Here is a 20,232-nt window from a genome sequence, read left to right on the forward strand (position 1 = left end):
ATAAAAATGTTGCCTTAAACGAAGTGTATACTTCGCTCTATATTATTTTAAGCAGCCAAGTATGTCATACTGGAAAAATTGCAGGGCAGCAGTAACAAATACGAGACGAGAAGGACGCAAACGCAGCGCTTGTGTTTGCGTCCTTCTCGTCTCGTATTTGTTACTGCTGCGCTGCAATTTTTCCAGTATGCAGAACTAACTAGCCAGTCACTATGTTTTAAGTATGTCATATATATATATATATATATATATATATATATATATATATATATGTGTGTGTGTGTGTGTGTGTGTGTGTGTGTGTGTGTGTGTGTGGTGTGTGTGTGTGTGTGTGTGTGTGCGCGTGTGTGTGTGTGTGTGTGTGTGTGCTGTGTGTGTGTGTGTGTGCGTGTGTGTGTGTGTGTGTGTGTGTGTGTGTGTGCGTGTGTGTGTGTGTGTGTGTGTGTGTGTGTGTGTGTGTGTGTGTGTGTGTGTGTGTGTGTGTGTGTGTGTGTGTGTGTGTGTGTGTGTGTGTGTGTGTGTGTGTGTGTATACACCGCAGGTATATATATAACCTGGGTAGGTGATCATGAGCAGCCTACCGCAAAACCGGCTTCAGACAGACAGAGACCGACACAACGGCTGATGCGGGGCCACCATAAGTCCTAGCGCATGCACTTAAAAAAGACGAGTTCGCTATACGTACTTTACCCGCCGCGGTGGCTCAGTGGTGAGGCCGCCTGGCTACTAGTTGATCCGGAGTTCCCGGGTTCGAACCAAACCGCGGCGGCCGCGCTTCGATGGAGGCGAAACGCAATGGCGCCCGTATGCTGTGCGATGCCAGCGCACGTTGTGCCAAGTCTTGTGCTATACCTGCACAAGACTTCACACAACATCAAGAAAGTGGCCGAGAGGCATGGTGTGTCCGTTGTATTTTTGGCACCCAACAAGCTGGGAAAGTTATGCCCACGCATTTGCGACTCCAAAAAAAGAGGATGCCAGATACGACATGACACTCTGTCAAGTGCTCAACGGGCGTGATTTATGCCATTCCCACGACGTGTGGAAAGGTTTATGTAGGCGAAACCGGCCGTTGCATCAAGGAACGATTGGGGGAACATGCCCGAAATTTAAGTCAGTTAAAAGATAAGTACGCACCTTTGGTTGCGCACGAATGTGCAGAGGATGCGTGGCTCGTTTGGCTGAGACGAATTCTAGGCAAGAGTGCCGACAGGACTGAGCGTGTTAGCCTGGAAGCTTACTATATTAAGAGATATGGCGACACTTCCATAAGCACTCCCTCATTATCACTTTTTGCAGCAGAGGTAGACTTTTTAGAAGCAGCTGACGTTTCATTTTTTCATGTCTTCATGGGTGCTTGGGCTTGCTGCTACCTTTCTAGATTGTTTGCTCTCCTCCTTTTCACCTCTGTTGCTCACCTTATTTAAGACGTGCCTTTCTTCGATAAAATTCAGTTGTCAGTCAGCGCTTGTGTCTTGTCCTTTCTTCTTGAGTGGCTGCATGCTTTTGCGCTGCACCTTTTCCTTGGTTCAAAATGCAACACAAGCCCATATAGAAGTTTTACTAAAGATCCCCAGATGGTCGAAATTATTCCGGAGTCCTCCACTACGGCATCTCTTTCTTCCTTTCCCGCCCTTCTCTAAGTTTCTCCTTTATCCCTTCTCTCGCGGCGCGGTTCGGGTGTCCGCCGAGATGTGAGACAGATTTCAATTTTATTTCATGTGCCGCCGCCCGCAAACTAACATCACACAGATGCCCAAGCGCGTGGCTTGGACTGACCTTAGCGACGCGTAGAGTTGACCAGGGGGTACGAGAGCATGCTTCGCGGTGCGTTTGTGGCTGCTGACGAATGTGAAGATAGCGGGTCCCCCGCAGCCGTCGTAGCTCTAATTTGACCAGAAAGCATTTCAGAGAATAACGCATTCGCCTTCCCCGTGCCCCCGAGCACAGAACTTATATGGCTGTCACATGTGCTCGTGTTGTCAGAACGAATCCACTGATTAATTGCAAAGAGCGGCTATCTTCTACACATCTGGGATGTCCTCTAGGACCTGCATGAGTGCACAAGGTGCTGCTTAAGCGAGATGAAAAAATTCTCGCTTCCCGTTCCTTTCAAGTGTTAGGTCAGGATATCAATGATCTGAGCTCTGTCAAATATGCAGGGTCCTAAATAAACACCTAAAAATAACTGCAGTGCGAAGGCAACACGCCATCACAAAGGGGATTGTTGTACTGCAAACACGTACGTACTAGTCAGCGGCAGCCTAGCATGTGCACCCTACAAATCCAGCGGCGTTGAGAGATGGAACGCGGTACTCTGGCAATGCTTCCTGTGTCTCTAGCCCTAGTATGGTCTCGGTCCATACTTGATGTCTGATTTAATATCTGCTACGGGTCCTATTTGGACCAAGAGGTATAATAATAATTGGTTTTGGGGGAAGGAAGTGGCGCAGTATCTGTCTCATATATCGGTGGACGCCTGAACCGAGCCGTAAGGGAAGGGATAAATGAGGTAGTGAAAGGAGAAAGGAAGATAGAGGTGCCGTAGTGGAGGGCTCCGGAATAATTTAGACCACCTGGGGATCTTTAACGTGCACTGACATCGCACAGCACACGGGCGCCTTAGCGTTTTTCCTCCATAAAAACGCAGCCGCCGCGGTCGGGTTCGAACCCGGTAACTCCGGATCAGTAGTCGAGCGCCCTAACCACTGAGCCACCGCGGCAGTGTTTTATTTTTTGGAATGCGGCGGAGTGCTTTAAGCACTCCAGCACGGGCTGGCCCGGTATTGCACTGCCTCCTGGATCGGCCCGGGTGATAATAGCGCGCGCGCGTCTTTATATCCTTGCACTCCTATCTTTCAACTCTCCTTACTTTCAGCACGAGGTAGCGATTGTGGTTCAGCTTGAGACAGTGGGCAGGCCCGTGCACTTCCCTTTCCATTCTTCCTGTCAGCAACAGCAGCAGCAGCAACGGTGGCCTAGTCGTTTCAGCATCCGCCTCGCATACGGGAGGTGTGGGGTTCGATCCCCAATGCTGTCGGGCACCCACCGGTGATACAATGGGTACAAGCTTTTCCCTGGTCTGGTGCTCGGTTTATTGGGGTAAAATGCCACTCCTGCCTGCACCTTGTGCCCAGAACCCTTCGCCTCTTACCTCCACATCCTCTCCCTCTGCCAGGCGGACCCTTCCCCGCGCGGCCTAGAGGGCCTCAAGACGTACCTGGGACTACTGGGAGAGCCTGTTGCGCTCGGAGGATCCGGCTGAGCAGACCATCTCCACCGGCCGGGCTGCCAGTGTTATGAACCTTAGAGCCACAAAAATTTAATAATAATAATAATAATAATAATAATTGGTTTTGGGGGGAAAGTAAAGGCGCAGTATCTGTCTCATATATCGTTGGACACCTGAACCGTGCCGTAAGGGAAGGGATAAAGGAGGGAGTGAAAGAAGGAAGGAAGAGAGAGGTGCCGTAGTGGAGGGCTCCGGAGTAATTTCGACCACCTGTGGATCTTTCACGTGCACCGACATCGCACAGCACACGGGCGCCTTAGCGTTTTTCCTCCACAAAAATTTCAAGTGCAGTGTGGTCGTGCGGAGACCCAGGCGTGGCCCGAATTCATCTCCAAAAATAGTTTTTCTCTCACTCTCTGGTTTCTCTCTGTTTCTCACTCACTCACTTTTCTCTCACTGATCGTGGCGCCTTTTGTGATACGTGCACGGCTTCCTGAGTGGGCACACCATGCCCGTACGAGTAGGGGGCAACCTCTCCGAGTCTCGTCCGGTGAACTTGGGCGTGCCACAGGGCTGTCTTATCACCATTTCTGTTTAATGTGGTCATGTCAGAGGTGCCGGCATCCCTCCCCACGAGCGGCCGACACCATGTGTACATGTCCATATATGCAAACGACATAGCTTCAGGAAGCTCTGACCGCAATCGACGCCAGCTTGCGCGGCCTTGGTCTGTCGCTGAGCGCGGACAAATCGGTGGTCATGGCCTGCGTTTCGCGCTCGCGCGCGGACCTTGCGCCACTGTCACTGGCCGGGACTCCGATTACTTGGCGTAAATCGATGCGGTACCTTGGCCTTGACATCGACTGGCGCCTTTCCTTTCGCCCCGCGGCGACGAAGGCCTGACTGCCGATGAAGAGGACCACCGCCGCCGTGTACAAGCTCACCGCTTGAGGCCAGGGCATCTCCCAGCAAGCCGCGCTGCGGCTATACAATGCCACAGCTTTGGGGGCGGTGCTCTATGCGTCTCCGCTCGTCACGGTGCGCAAGCCGTGCTAGAAGCCCAAGCTCCAGCACCGCAAGTCCCTTCGCGTGTGCCTAGGCCTGTCCAAAAACTCGTAGTGCGCCGCAACGTTGGCCGAGGCAGGAGCGTGGCCACTTGAGGTCCTAGCAGCGCGCAGAGCACTGAATCACGTCGACCGGCTTCACCGCGCACCGGACGGCGGTTCGCTGCTGCAGCGTATGCGCTCGCACCCGCGCTCACTAATAGGCGCGATGATGCTCGAGTATGAACAATTGACTCAAGGCTCACCCCCCTACGGCTCCTGCGCGCCCTGGCCTTCTGCCTCGGAGGTACAGCGAGAGATGTCGGCATCGCGGGAAAGCGGAGCACACCTCTCTGTGCTGTGCAGCAGCTGGCCAGAGCCGTCATACACGAGGAGCTCCAGGACCATCTCCTCGTGTACACCGACAGCTCAGTGGCCCGCGACAGCTGCTCCCTTCCAGCGGCGGCTACCATCCCCGCCCTGCGACTGCACAGCCAGCAACACGCAACCTTCCTGGGCTCCTCCACCACGGCGGAGTTGATGGGGGTCCGGCTCGGGCTGGACCTGCTGCTCACCCTCTGTCCCCCGCCGCCCAGGAGTGCTCTGCTGTGCGACTCCCGCGCCGCCCTCAGCCGCCTGCATTCCAACGGCCGCGGTACTCCACTAGTGCGGGACATTAGCGCCTCGCGCAGAGAGGATGCGCCGCGCCTAAAAACAGTGGGTGCCCGGTCACTGCGGCATCGCCGGCAACGAAGAAGCTGACGATCTCGCGACCGCCGCACATCACCTACCTCCCAGTGATCTGCCCCTTGTGCTGGAGGACATTGCGTGCGGTCATCCACGGCCATCTCCGAAAGCAGCACCCCGACCCACGCATCGCAGGAAGTGAGCGCATCGACAGCATCAACGGCTGTCGCGCACTTACGCGGTCGCAACGTGCAATGATCCTTCGCGCGCGTACTGGCTGCGTGTGGCCCGGGGAACGACGGGAGCGTCACGGAATCGCGACGAGTAATGTGTGTGACGGATGCGGTGCAGTGGAAACATTAGAGCCCCTACTCCTTCACTATGCCGCGTACGCCGATGCTCGTCGCGATATGCTTGCGGACTATATAGCGCTGGGCATACTACCAGACTCCCTCAAAACGCTATTGTGGCCGCAGGGCAGTGAGTGCACCCGTGAGCTAACCTTGGTGAGCCTATGTTCTCCGCCAGGTAGTTACACGCAGTGACCGAACGCTCCGCGAGTTCCATCTTGGACGATTAACAACTGGACGCGTCCCACTCCACTTGTAGGCAACATACTGCTGTGCGCGTTTTTATTGTCCCATCATGAACTAATCACGTGCACAGCCAGGACACATTTCTTGTGTAAATAGTCTGTGTATATTACATCGCCCCCTACCCTCTCTTCCTGTCCCCTCACCTCTTTCATTTCATTTCTCCATTCTGCCTGCTATCCTTTATTTCCGCTGCCCCAGCTCAGGTGTTTCAGTATCGATGGCAGATGCCGGGGCTAGCAAAATTCTTTTCCATCCTTTTTATTGTTATTTTAATAAAAACCACTTAATACTGCTACTCTCACTTTCTCTCTCTCTTGAGAAATGGGTCTTTGACCGCACCTTGAGGAGATGAAAAATAGAAAAATTAATTTGGATTAGCCCAGCTAATGCAGGATATACAAAGCGAAAGTGAGATTGAGGTCTCCACTGGCCCACGGAGCCGGTTGTGCGCCTTTCCTTTCTTTACCCTTCCCTTACCCTTCCCTTACGGCGCAGTTCAGGTGTCCAACGATATATGATACAGATACTGCGCCATTTCCTTTCCCCCAAAACCAATTATTATTTTTATTATTATTTCCTTTCGTGAAAATGAACGGTCTTTGCAAAGTTGTCAACGCCAATGAACTCTATGAACGCCGTCGGCTCACTTGTTTTGTTTGGTTTTTGAGGAAAGGAAATGGCACAGTAACCGTCTTACATATCTCGGTGGACACCCGAGCCGCGCCGTAAAGGAAGGGATAAAGGAGGGAGGGAAAGAGGAAAGAGAAAACTGAAAATTGAAAGTTGGATTTCGAGGAAAGGCGCGGCGCTGCGCAGCGGCGGAACACCTGTGGCTCGGTACTACTAGTGGCGCATGCGCAGTAGGGGCTAGGGAGCGAGAGAGAAAATTGGCAGTGGCTTAGCTCGGCTATGCCAGGATATACGTAGCGAAAACTAAGGCACACCATGGTTAGCCTTGGTTAATCTTGATTGCAAGTCCAGGTTAGTAGCTGGGCAGCGTTACGCAAGTCCGAACCGGACCCCTGAAAGTCGTGGAGGAGCCCGAGGCAGCTGCCCCGGGTTAGGATTCCCTGTCTCCGAGTCGAAGCTATTGCGTCGTTGGGTGGTCAGGCATCCCGTGAGTGGAGCCGCACCATTGGACAACATCGACGCCCTCCCTGTCCTGGCCAGACAGGAGTCGAGCGATGATAAAATGAGGGTCAATATCTAGCTGTCCCCATTACCATCACATTACCCATAACCCTTCCCTCAGTCCCATTCCCACAACCTATGTCCCACCCCCTCCGCTACGTCCCAGGGGAGATCAGGGGAGTCTCCCCGGGCCCGCTTCCCCGGCTGTGGGTCGCTTAGTAGCATTACCCCATTTTTTTTATTTTCCCACCTGCGGGTGGCAAAAGCACAACATTGCCTTCGGGCCTTTTCATTTATATTACGATTGGGTCAAGCCTGTGATACTTTAGTGGTACAGGCAGGAGCTTATTGGTTTACGTTTTTTTATGGCAGCTCCACCATACTCTGTCTAGCTATGTTGTCGCATTAAAGACGACGCAACTGTGGTTGCGGCGCATGCGAGCTCTCCTTTTCAAACCTCCGACATGTTATCAGGCATGCGACGCAGCTGGCGAAGAGAGCGGAAGCGAGCGCAACGACGAGGAACGTGGTGTGACGTCATACCAAAGGCGGCGGCGGCGAGCCGCGCGGTGTGACGTCATGCCGGATGGAGTGGCGAGCACGCAAAGCAGTATAGAGGGTGTTGGCAAAGCACAGTAACCGCCCCCATATCTCGGTGGACGCCCGAACCGCGCCGTAAAGGAAGGGATAAAGGAGGGAGGGAAAGAAGAGGAAACTGAAAATTGAAAGTTGAATTTTGCGGACCCGCCGCGATGGCTCAGTGGTTAGGGCGCTCGACTATACTAATCCGGAGTTCCCGGGATCGAACCCGACCGCGGCGGCTGCGTTTTTATGGAGGAAAAACGCTAATGCGCCCGTGTGCTGTGCGATGTCAGTGCACGTTAAAGATCCCCAGGTGGTCGATATTATTCCGGAGCCCTCCAATACGGCAACTCTCTCTCTTCCTTTCTTCTTTCACTCCCTCCTTTACCCTTCCCTTACGGCGCGGTTCAGGTGTCCAACGATATATGAGACAGATACTGCGCCATTTCCTTTCCCCCAAAACCAATTATTATTACTGACCTTCTCATAGAAAGGATGTGCTGCAGTACCCAACAGTGCCTCCCATTCGACTTTCCTTTACAGTGATGATAATTTGGGCGGGGGAGGATGAGTCCGATAGCAGAAGATGATGAGTCTGAAGGCCGAGTCTAGGCAGGAAATGAAAGAAGACGTCACACGTGTTTTTGTCCGCGTGCCGGGGGGCATGGAATGTTCACTGTTTGGGCTATGGTTGTCGACGAGTGAAGGGCCAAGTTCGAGAGCTGGACACAAAGGCCTGCTTCCGGGGCCCATTCCTGCCTAGTGACTGCGCACACTCGCGCGTGCTCGACGGAAAAAGTACGTCAGACTGGCCGCTGAACTTTCCAGAAAGAAGTAGGAAAAGATGACTCAGAGGCGCCGGAGGGCGCGTAACTTCGCCCGCGCTAGGAGTCGCCCTCTCCCCTTCGTTCTCGCGCTCGGCGTCGACGGGGCGAAATAAAAATCGAGAACCTCCCAGAACAAACGATTGCTCCTAGCCAATAGGAAGACGAGACCGGAACGGGAGAAGAAATGATTTTTCACGGAGGAGGAGGGAATTTGTACAAGGAACTCTGCGTATGTGAACGCCTGCTTTGGCGCTAGTAACCGACAGACGCGTCGCGCGTCTATGAAAGAAAGTTGATCGCGGGCTGCGATTCAGCCACGAGCCGCCGGTTAAGCTTGTATAAGCGCGCCCGCTGAGGAGCCCCCGCGGGGACGCACCACTCGGCCAGCCACGGACCATCCAGGCAGCGTGCGCCAGTCATCGGGACTGCCACCGTTGGACACCTGCGGTGACGTCGGACTGACGAAGTGCCCGGTGCGGTGAACAATTAGCATCCATTCATGCGAAAATGTTCGATTGGCAGCATCAAAGTGGTGCGTCTAAACGAAAGGCGAAGTTAGAAAGAGAAGAGCATGAAAAGAAGCTACCAAAGATGACAAAGTACCTACTGAATGCAGCTTCCGCGGAGCAGTATGATCGTTCTGCCCAGAGTCCGTGTCAAACTCCCAATAGTACCGATTGTGCTTCTGTGGAAGACTTGCCAACTCCATCACCACGGTTTCCTAGCAAGATGCATGGTTTTACACATCTTGTTTTTCTGGATCCTGTGAAAACGGCGCCAACCTCGGTCATCCATGTTTATGAGCAACCGACGCTAACCGAGCCCTGTCCTGTTCGTGAGTCAGCAACGTCAATGTTACTCGGCCGAGCCCCTGCCACAGAGCTCCAGGTGCCCGGTCCACCACGCCCGATTTCTACTACTACTGATCAACAGGTTCCAAACCTCCCCAATGAGCCTTTTTCGACTGACCAGCGCCAGGAAACAACAATCCAAGAAGGGACCCACTTGTTTCCTGTTAGTTTGGCTTCAAATCCCGCCCACAAAGTATGCCTCGAGAGGACGAATGAGACGGCTTCTCGTTGCGGCAACAAAGAAATACAGACACCCCCGCAGCAAGAGAAGAGGTACGTTATGAGATTCTCAGAAGAGACCCTGCTAAGTGGCCGGACGTTATTACTGACAGCTTTCGGAGTGTATGCCTTGAGAAAGGGCCATTGTATTTTCAGAATCGGGCAGAAAATTTTCCGCCTTCCGAAAGGCAATACTAAACTCAGAAACGCTATATGTCACCTCATCTTTTCGTGCGAAAGGCTGTAAATGGGTAGGCGTACGAACGACACTGGTTAATCTACTCGGAGTCCAAAGGTTCCGTTTACTGTTTCATGTGCAAATTTTTTTCGATTTCAAGCAACCCCAGTGCTATCACCACGCACGGCTTTTCTGATTGGAAAAGAGCAGAAGAAAAGGTTTGCGCACATGAAAATAGCGTCGAGCACCGGAACTGCGTGGCAGCTTGGCTCGCCCGCTCTAACTCGAGCAGCACAATTGACAAGGAGGTGGTTAAGAATCTTGACACTGAGACCGCTTACTGGACATAGGCGTTGAAGCGCGTAGTCGTTGTAGTTAAGCTTCTAGCTGAGCGCAACCTAGCGTTTAGAGGCAGTGAGGAGATTTTTGGTTCACCGAGAAATAGCAATTATGTGGGAGTGCTCGAGGCCATGGATTACCAAGTTTGATCCCTTTCTATAGGAGCACATCAAACGCTACGGGAACAAAGGAAAATGTCACCCATCGTATCTGTCAAAAATAATTTGTGATGAATTTATGGAGCGTATGGCCAAGGCTGTCAAGGAACGTCTCGTTGACGAAGTGAAACGCGCAAAATACTTCTTTTTAATATTTTATTCGACTCCAGACCTTGCTCACATTGAGCAGTTGTCGGTTGTTTTATGATGCTATTTAAATGAAAAATGTATGAAGGCTTTTTTGGATTTGTTCCAATTGAATCACATACCGGCTTGTATCATTTCGATACTGTGATGTCCCACTTGACGACCAATGGCATCTCAATTGATGATAGTAGGTGCTTATGATAATGCGAGTAATATGTCAGGAAAATACAAAGGACTGCAACCTCATATCAAACACCTGAACGGATTGGCAGTCCATGTCACGGCCGTGTGCTGGTCAGTCACTGAACTTAGTTGGCGTGTGTAGCGTTGACAGTTGCCTTGAGGCAGTCAAATTTTTCACTGTAATTCTGAGACTGTATGTGTTCTTTGCTGTCTCACCTAAGCGATGGAGGTATCTTTTCTACAGCATGGGCGGAACTGGCTGGCAGCTTGTTTTGAAAAGTCTGAGACCAGGTGGTCAAGACATGATGAATCATGTAAGGCCATTCTGAAAATTTTCAATGCAGTCTTGTGTTGCCTTGAAGCTATATCAATGAACGAGGAAGAAAACGGTGACACTAGGAACGAAGTGCACTCGCCCTTCAAGAAAATGACAAAACTAGAGGCTGCATTCATGGCGATTTTCTGCAGTGAAATCTTGGAGCGCTTTGACAAAACGAGCGTAGCACTTCAGAAACCAGGCCTACACATTTCAACTGCTGTAGATCTGCTGAGCTCTCTAGAAGGCTTTGTTAATTCTTGGCGACCTCTATTTGATACCTTCGAAGAGAGAGCACGCACGCTAAGTACCAATCAATATCATCAGGATGAGGGCAAACGCATCGTTTTCAGAAAGCACCCTGACGTAAAAAGCGATAGTGCGCTTTATCCTACAGACCTACAATGTTGTACTTGAAAGACCAGGCTCTGCTTTGCGAGTGCGAAAGGCTGCCTACACTGAACTCTGCGAAAGGGTCGGATTCCTAAAATTGCTGACAGAAGTTTGGAGCGAGGCCTCTCTGGCACAGCAGGCTGAAAAGTTGGTGAAAACCTACAAAAATGATTTGGAGCTAGCATTTTCCGCTGAAATCATTCAGTTTGCGAACTTTCTGCACAACTCTGTGTGCCAGGACACGAGTCCCCTGTGAATAATGAAGTTGCTGCACGAAAGAAAGCTTTTTGATGTTTCCGAACCTTTCTATTGCTTTGCGAATGTACTCAAGCATACCGGTGCCAAACTGTGAGACCGAACGATCGTTTTCCAAGTTGTCGCTGAAAAAAAATCGCCTTCGTTCGAGCCCCTTGACGGCAAGGTGAACTCGCTTGCTATCATCTCCATTTAAATTGACTTCCTCCGCGATCTATCCTCCGAACAGACTATATCCGATTTCGCCAAAGCGAAGGCGCGAAAGACGCCATTTTAAAAGAGGACTGTTTACGCATTACATGAATAGTTCCAATAAGTTCGTTGTGTCGCCTCTCAGCCTCCACGTTGGCAATGAAACGCTGAGCAGTGTAATTCAAGATATGAAAATCTTCGTTGTCCGTCTCTTGTTTGTTCTTCTTGTGATATTTAGTGTGCTTGTAAAGAACAGTATTTTTGTTGTTTTTGATAGCGCCACGTTTATTTGGTGTCGTCCTTGCTTGTCTTACCTTTAACGAAAATATTTTCAAATCATGTTTTGTAATTACAGTTGGCAATTTTCATCTGTATTCTAGTGCATTTTTATGATGTTTGTATTGCCTTCAGTATTGTATATATCTATTGCATATTGATAGAGTAACCTGTATAACGATAACTGCAGTCTGATGTTTGAATTTTAATAAAGAATGTTTTGGATACAACCATGCGTCTCCTCTCGGGATTAAACATAGCGATGCAAACAAAGCCTATAGCTTCAGAAGGATCGACATCTGAGCTGTGTTTTCGAAGTTCTTGTTCGGCTTGAGTGCACTTAACCTTCCCTTAAAGCCTAGCTTTTGGCGAAAACAGAATGCAGATTAATCACAAAGTGAACATATGTGTTGGTGTTTACAACAGCACGTGTTTCAAGGAAGTTTTGTTGTGTTCCTAATAATAATAATAATAATAATAATAATAATAATAATAATCGCGTTGATCGCACTTCGTTCTTTTTAATTTGGTGCAATTAAAATGAAACGGCATATTCCTATTAGCGTAGCAGGCAACAAGGTGGGGTCAGTATAGGGAAGGGGGGCCTGCATGCGCTTAGCCCAGGGCCCCCATTATTCTGAATCCTGCCCTCAGTAGGTTCTTCCGAATATGTTTCGGTAGCCGAGTTTTCGCGTATCCTCTGGGAGGTGCGTTGCCCATTCCTAGATGGGAGAGAATAGCGCTGCCCGCACTCGTACGAGTGAGGAGGAGGAGGGACTTTAATGGAACAGGAGAGGTCTGTCTGGTGTGTTGGCCTGGCATGCTACTCCAGAGTCTCTCCGCTTGTGTCCTGAGGTGTGCTTCGCAGAGTCAATCTAGCGTATTGTGTATGCCGAGCCCTAAGAGCCTCTCTGTTGACGTGCGACGCGGTAAATCGAGGGCGGTCTTGTACGCTTGTCTGATGGTACTATCTATTTTATTCTTCTCCGCTGCATAGAGGCGGAGGTAGGGGACTGAGTATACGGCTCTGTTCAGAACGAAGGCCTGAACCAGACGACAAATATCATTTTCCTTGACGCCCCGTCTGCGCTTGGCTATTCGTCTGATGAGTCTCGTCGTCATACTGACAGTAGGTTTAAAGTTTGTCAACACTCTGGGTGTTTTCGTGGTTGGTTTGCATGTATAGCCCTAGGATGCGTATGGTGGATACCTCCTTCACTTGCAAACCTCCTACGCATACGTTTAAGGGAGGGGGGAATGTAGTTTTTGAGGTGTACGCCTCTGGGCTTGTTTCTGAGTGTAAAGAGTTCAGATTTTTTTTTATGCGAGCACGAGAGGCCCGCCGCTTCGGCGAAATTCTCTGCGCAGACGACGGCAGTTTTCGCCGATTCCGAACAGTTCAGGCAAGTTCCAATGTTTCAATTATTTATCGCATAACGCAGACTATCATAAGCTACCCTGTGGTCTGTGCTTGATCCGAAATAGACCAGTTGTTTTGCGCAGGAGGATGATAAATACGGAACACTCTGATGTATGGTAGTCAAGCCACACCCTCGAGCATTCGCCTCAAAGCATTAAAGTGCGTAAAAATTGTTTGTCAAAGGGAGTAGATCTTTCTGCTATTTACACGCACAGACAAGTACAGAAAGACTCGTACCACCTCATAGGTACACACCGTGCACCTCTATATTAGTGCAGTCATTCAAAAGAAATGTAGTACAGTGATTTATTACAATACTGTCAAAGTAAAAAGAAGACGCGTAGTTATATATGCACACGTCCCGATGCATAAACAATCCGTGCCCCGTATACGCTTGCTTAATGCACGCTTCCACACATTTATATACCCACAAGCTATAGGAGTCCATTCTCCGTGGCGGTCGCTTGTGTCAACCGACGCCGGAAGTGCCGTTAGTAGAACCAGCGAAAGGCGCCCCGTGCCTTCTCAGGCCTGCCAGCGCGCTCGAAAGTATGCTGCTGTAATCTGGAAGAGAAAACGAAAGTACGCGGTCAATTAAAGCTCAAAACCAAAAGACCGCGCGCTGAATGAACGTGCGCAGGCTTTTGCACTCACCAGAGTACACTACAAAACCATTCTATAAGTATACACTCTACCCTGCCCAAGCTTTCCAGTGTAACTTACTCGCAGCACCAGGAGCGGCTACCACGTCCCCCTGCACATCTGCACGCAGAAGGTTTAGCATATCAAAACCACCGCCGCCATCATCATCCTAATCAAAGTCACGGCCTTTTTAGTGACCGGCCGCCAATTAATTTATCGCATAAAGGAAAATAATGTCCAGAAAAATAACGACGGTACTGAGGATGCACCTCTTGTGTACTTACGCACTAATTTGGCACCTGGGGAAAAAGAGAAAACGAAAATGCCAGTTGTTTCTTCGCTATTCCTCTATGACGTTCCACGTGCAGAATTTACAGCATCTGCAAGGGACCTAGCTGAGGACAATTCCATTAAATTTTTTTTAGTAAAATGATTCTGTGCTTTCCCAGTGACAACACTGACATCCAAGGGACGTCCTTGAGAAATCTTGAGAACCCCCGGAAGCGCGGGAAACTCCCGCGGACATCCCTCGCATATCGTTTTCGCCCCACTTTCTGTATCCAAGGGAGGTCCGTAGGAAGTCCCTGAGGATTTTCGCAGGCCTTAACAAGGACATATCGGTTATATTGCTCAAATAATGGTAAATTTCCCTGGACATTTTTACAGGACCAAGAGAAAAAAACTTGTTCGGCCCACGTGAAAAATACTCGGTCTAATTTATGACTTCTGCGCTAAATCGCGTGTAGAAAAAATTGCGGCTGATTACAATGGTGCAGCTGGGCCCACCGCTGACAGCTTTATGCGTAAAATATGCATCGCATCACACGCTGTCATGGCGACCATGACATGTTGAACAACAAGCATACGCAAAACGCATCATAACATCTGTAACAAAGACTTGCCACGGATATCCCTCGTAAGTATTCATAGGTGTTGGATATTTGGCGATGATTTGGATATCCCTGGGATCAGGTGTTGTCAGTGGTATGTTGATGTAACCAATTTTCTCAGCAGTCAATCCATCTTTTGATACCGAGCAAATTTGATTTAAACGTTTTCCTACCGGTGTACTGAAACTCGTAACGTAAGTACGGAAAATGAATCCCTGATCACCGTATGGAAGAGGATGGTGGTGCAGCCTAGCCTCAGTGGTTCGCGAACTAAGAACACTGTTTTGACGTAACCTGAGTTTGTTTGCGAAAACGTTCGCTGGCGGTGATACTTGTCATTTCCCTTTTCTTTGCTATTCTAGCTTATGATACCTCCGTTTGCAGTGAAAGCAGCTTCTTTCATAAAAAACGCTGAAATTTCTATCGATGCAAAAGCTTCGATTTGTCTACGGTGTCATTTTAGGGATTATAATGTATTCTACATTGCCTTTCCTGTAGCAACGCCACCTAGACATAGTATAGGTGGTGTTGGCTGTAGACACGTCATAGTTCCGGATAGCCTTGCTTTCTTCTGTAATTAGGCGAACCCGGGAAACCGCCATCGCGTAGCCGTGCAGGTTCGCATACTCCGGTAGCATTCTCCGATGGTGCTGTGCATACTATCTGGGTCGACCTTGCAGGGGTTTGTACAGCAGTCGTTAGTACTTAACACTATAGAGAAGGCTGGCTGCAGAGGCTTCTATAATGGGTTGCTTTTTTTTCGTGTAAAATCACGATGATGGAGGTGTCGTAGTGGAGGGCTCCATAATAATTTCGACCACTTGGGGATCTTTAACAACCCGCCGCGGTGGCTCAGTGGTTAGGGCGCTCGGCTACTGATCCGGAGTTCCCGGGTTCGAACCCTACCGTGGCGGCTGCGTTTTTATGGAGGCAAAACGCTAAGGCGCCCGTGTGCTGTGCGATGTCAGTGCACGTCAAAGATCCCCAGGTAGTCGAAATTATTCCAGAGCCCTCCACTACGACACCTCTTTCCTCCTTTCTTCTTCCACTCCCTCCTTTATCCCTTCCCTTACGGCGCGGTTCAGGTGTCCAACGATATGTGAGGCAGATACTGCGACATTTCCTTTCCCAAAAACCAATTATTATTTATTATTATTATTATTATTATTATTATTATTATTATTATTATTATTATTATTATTATTATTATTATTATTATTATTATTATTATTATTATTATTATTATTATTATTATTATTATCTTTAACGTGCACTGACATCGCGCACAACACACGGGCGCCTTTTCATTTCGTTGCCGCCGCCACGGCCGGGTTCGAATCCGGGCACTCCGGCTCCGCAGTCGAGCGCCGTAACCACTGAGCCCCTGCGGCGGGTATTCCTCGAAATCAACGGAGTCTAAACCTGCCGCGGTGGCTTAGTGGTTAAGGCGCTCGGCTACTGAGATGGAGTTCCCAGGTTCGAACCCGGCCGCGGCAGTCGCGTTTGGATGGAGGAGAAACGGAAAAGCGCGCATGTGCTGTGCGATGTCAGTGCACTTTAAATATCCGGTCTAAATTATTCAGGAGACCTCCACTACTAAACCTCTTTCTATCTTTCTTCTTTCACTCCTACCTACCTCCCTTGCCTTACGGAGCGGTCAAGGTGTCCATCGAGATGTGAGACAATCACTGCGCAATTTCCTTTCCTCAAAAAAAAACAATTTTTAATTTCAGTTTTCAATTGGGATCTTTAAGGTGAACTGACATCGCACAGCACACGATCGCCTTAGCGTTTTTCCTCCATAAAAAAAAAACGCTAAGGCGCCCGTATGCTGTGCGATGTCAGTGCACGTTAAAGATCCCCAGGTGGTCGAAATTATTCCGGAGCCCTCCACTACGGCACCTCTTTCTTCCTTTCTTCTTTCACTCCTACGGCGCGGTTCAGGTGTCCAAAAATATATGAGACAGATACTGCGCCATTTCCTTTCCCCAAGAAGAAATTATTATTATTATTATTATTATTATTATTATTATTATTATTATTATTATTATTATTATTATTATTAATATTATTATTATTATTATTATTATTATTATTATTATTATTATTATTATTATTATTATTATTTTCATCTGGTGTCAGTATCATCGCGGCTGGCGAAAGTGATTGGTTATCAGTATATGAAAGCACAGTGACTGTCTCACTTCTCGCCGCGCCGTGAGGTAAGGAAGGAAGGTGGGAGTGAAAGAGAGAAAGAGGTGCCGTTGTGGAGGGCTCCGGAATAATTTCGACCACCTGGGGATCTTTAGCGTGCACTGACATCGCACCGCACTTGAGCGGCTTTAGTGTTTCGCCGCCATCGAAACGCGGCCGGCGCGGTCGGGTTCGAACACGGAAATGCCCTAGGAAGCAGTTTCTTCCCGCTTCCTGTAGCTTCCCCGTGCTCAGCAGCTGAATGCCGTAGATGACGCTCCCACGGTGGTAACAAGCTTGGGCTTACCATGCATATGACTGACACAAAACCAGTCACGAAAAAAAGCAGTGTTGGGCTTGGTGTTTGGAAAGGACATTCTGTGTCGACTATCCAAATTTAAACACGCACTTCAGTTATCTCATGTTTATTAAGTGCGGTGATAAATTTCACAGAAAGCTGAAGCATATGTTCTGTTAGCTTGACTCTGTATGGTCTGTGCGCAGCGGAGAGTATACATAGTAAAAAAGTACTGGGAGTGCGTTTCCACGTCTGCGTCTAACTTGCACCACCCCCTCTTCCCCAAAATGGGTCCGAACAATGGATCTCACGCCTATACAATGGGGCGTGTGTAATAGGTACACTTGCACCGTTTAGCCGACTGCTTTGCAATTTCATAGGTCGATTGTTTTACGGTTGCACATATACCGACTGCTTTCAAAGACGCTGATCGTTTCTTGCGTTGCGTGCACTTTTAGAGAAGCTGCACAGTCCCTACAAAAAGCTGCTGACGACTTTTCAAAATGCACCAGAGATACGTTTCCCCTACAACTGTAAAAAAAAAAAGTTCGCATTTAAGGGTGAATTCCGTGAATTTCCGTGTCTCTAACTCGCACCCTACTAGAAGGGTGCAAACTATGGTTATCACACCCGTTCAGCGAGGTTTGATTATTTTAAAATAAATAATAAATAAATAGGTTGATTTTTGAAGAAAGGAAACGGCGCAGTATCTTTCTATATCTCGGCGACACCCCAACCGCGCCGTAAGGAAGGGATAAAGGAGGGGTGAAGGAAGTAAAGGAAGAACTGCCGTGTGCAGGGCTCCTGAATAATTTCAACCACCTGGACACGCCGGTCAGTTTTTTTTGCGTGCACTCTTGGAGGGAAGCTGAACATTCCCTACAATAACCTGCCGACGACCAGTCTAACGTTGCACTGGAATTATGGCATTGTAAACTATAATTACGATACGGCGAGTCTGAGCCTGATTGTGGTGGAGTCCCATTCATGATGTCTACGTGGTGTTCACGGCGTGGCTTTACGCCATTTGAGCGAGCCCCCATTTGTGGTCAGCGATGCTCAGCAGTTTTGCTAAAGCAGTTCAGTTTATGGCATTATAGTGGTACAAATCGCAGTCGTAGCTGCACGCTACAAAGCTGGAGCTGTCATTTAATGAAAAGCTCAAATATCTCATCATTTTAAAATCGCGCTTTACTTAAGAACTGCAAAGGTGTTCAAGATGTCTACGGACACATTTACACCCTTATGCACCTTTGCACCTTTAGGAGCTGTAACATCTTTGCACCCGTGCACCTCTGAAGCGTGCATTGGTGCATTAACGGTGGTAATGCGCTCAGCGCACCCTTAAAAAAATTCAAGAAAAAAATAAGTGTTGAAGGGTGCTTTCATTAATGTAACGTCTTTAAAAATGCAATTTTTTAATATGTAGTGTATTCAATACCACGATATGTCTTTCATGGCCTCTCTGCACATGTTTGCCGTGGAGTGAACCAATTAGCCCAACAGCAAGTACTTCTAATGTCCGCATGATCACGGAGCTTTTTTTTTTCAATAAAATATTCGAAAAAGAACAAGTTCCTCCACGGCTGCCAACTTTCAACAAACCCGCTCTCACAACGACAGCCAAATGAACACAAACAGGCTGAGTGCGTCATTAAAATGCATTTAGAAAGAGAACGAAACCACTGCCGTGTCCGCTATAATTGCCCATTAAGTTTTCATCCAAGTTTAAATGCTCTTTAGGCTGGCCCCCATTAGAAGTCACTTGCGTTTGGCAGTTGAGCTAAGAAAATTTAGCTAATGCTCAAATCATGGCGGTGCAAGGTGCAGTCATAACTGAACGCATCAAACCTGCGCCTGTCCTTTATGAAAGCTGGAACAGCTCACGTCACATTAGATTCACGCTCGATGCACAATTGCAAAACTGTTCACGAAGACCGAGACTGCTGCTGCTGTTCTTGCTGATAGGAAGAAAGAAAAAGAAAGCGCACGGGCCTGCCTACTGGCTCAAGCCGAGCCACGCTCGCTGCCGCGTGCTGAAAGTAGGAGGGGTAAAGGATAGGAGAGCAAAGATAGAAAGAAAAGGCGCACGCTAATACGCCCCGGGCCGATCCTGGAGGCAGTGCAATACCGGGCCGACCCGTGCCAGAGTGCTTAATTCAAGCCAAGCACACCGCCATGTTCCAAAATTAAGTTTAATATCTTGGGTCCAAGGACCCGCTGCAGATATTAAATCAGGTATCGAAGACCGAGAGAACCAGTGCACCCTTATGTTCCCTTGTACCCCGTGCACCTGAAACGCCTGTGCACCTGTGTACCCTTAAAGGATCGCCTTGCTCAAAGCACCTTTTTCGAAATGAAACAAATAACTTAAGGGTGTGCAAGGGGTGCTTAAAACAGTGCTACGCCCTTAAAGGAGCTAACTTTTTTTGCTGTGTATAGCAGAGCGTGCACAGCGTCTCGACCATGGTGGTCTCAAATATTACGTCACAGTTACTTTGCAGGATACGACAAATAACCATGAGTTTGTTTGTACAGCGTGATGCGGAACTTGTGTTGCACTTGTTCCGCCTGGGAAGCGGACAGAGGGATTGCGCGCGACGTCGTGGACGCCATGACGGCGGACCGCGCACAGCAGGATGCGATAATTGAACTGGATAAACGCGCAGCTTCCTGCATCGCGTTATGACGTCGGTGCAGTGGTCTCTTTGTGAGAGTGGCCGTGTATACTGCGGGTGCTAGCATACCCTGTACGTAGGCGATGCCCAGAGCGAAAGACAAGCTCAGGGCCACCACGAAGAGGATGCAGAAGGCGCAGAAGCAGGCGTCCGAGCACGACACGAAGTACGGCGCACGGTTGCCTCGGCCTCCTGCCGCTGGGCCGCCGCCGGCGCTGTCGTCGGCCGCCTCGCCGATGGGGCTGGCGTTCTCCTCCAACGGCGACCGAGCAGCTGCCGGAGCCTTGAACGCCGCGTGGCTGGCGGTCACCGCGCCGCTCTCGTCGTCCGCCATCGCGTCGTCCTTACGGTGCCGAACGCGTTCAAAAAGCGAGCGCTGCAGTTTGCAGTCGGAGATGTGCGTTAAGGTCATTCCAGCGGTATCTGAGAGGAGCTCTCAAGTAGCCGGGCAATTAAGACTACCCCCATCTTGGCGATCGGTGGCTGTCTGTACGATGCTTATTTTT

General features: G+C 49.3%; 2 protein-coding genes across 5 annotated transcripts in view; both read right to left on the reverse strand.

The window, feature by feature from the left end:
* Positions 1-20,232, reverse strand: part of AP-1sigma (AP-1 complex subunit sigma-2) — a 524,179-nt gene that overhangs the window by 48,639 nt on the left and 455,308 nt on the right. The window lies entirely within an intron of this gene.
* On the reverse strand, positions 13,414-20,102 carry LOC144123206 (uncharacterized). Of its 2 annotated transcripts, XM_077656078.1 has the most exons (4): positions 19,796-20,102; positions 13,952-13,966; positions 13,749-13,787; positions 13,414-13,589 (listed from the first exon to the last, which is right to left on the reverse strand). In XM_077656078.1, the coding sequence occupies exons 1-4, from the start codon at positions 20,058-20,060 to the stop codon at positions 13,495-13,497; spliced, it is 414 nt and encodes a 137-aa protein (XP_077512204.1). In that variant the 5' UTR covers positions 20,061-20,102; the 3' UTR covers positions 13,414-13,494. The 2 variants fall into 2 exon arrangements, with proteins under 2 accessions (XP_077512204.1, XP_077512205.1); XM_077656079.1 differs by lacking the exons at positions 13,749-13,787; positions 13,952-13,966.

This window comes from Amblyomma americanum, chromosome 3, assembly GCF_052857255.1.
Source record: "Amblyomma americanum isolate KBUSLIRL-KWMA chromosome 3, ASM5285725v1, whole genome shotgun sequence".
NCBI lineage: Eukaryota > Metazoa > Arthropoda > Arachnida > Ixodida > Ixodidae > Amblyomma > Amblyomma americanum.

Bases quoted from the DNA above. Each gene is read 5' to 3' on its own strand.
- LOC144123206 (XM_077656078.1), bottom strand. From the start codon at position 20,060: ATGGCGGACGACGAGAGCGGCGCGGTGACCGCCAGCCACGCGGCGTTC. The intron at 13,590-13,748 runs GTAAGTTACACT...TTTCTCTTCCAG, and splicing joins AGCCGCTCCTGGTGCTGCGA to ATTACAGCAGCATACTTTCG.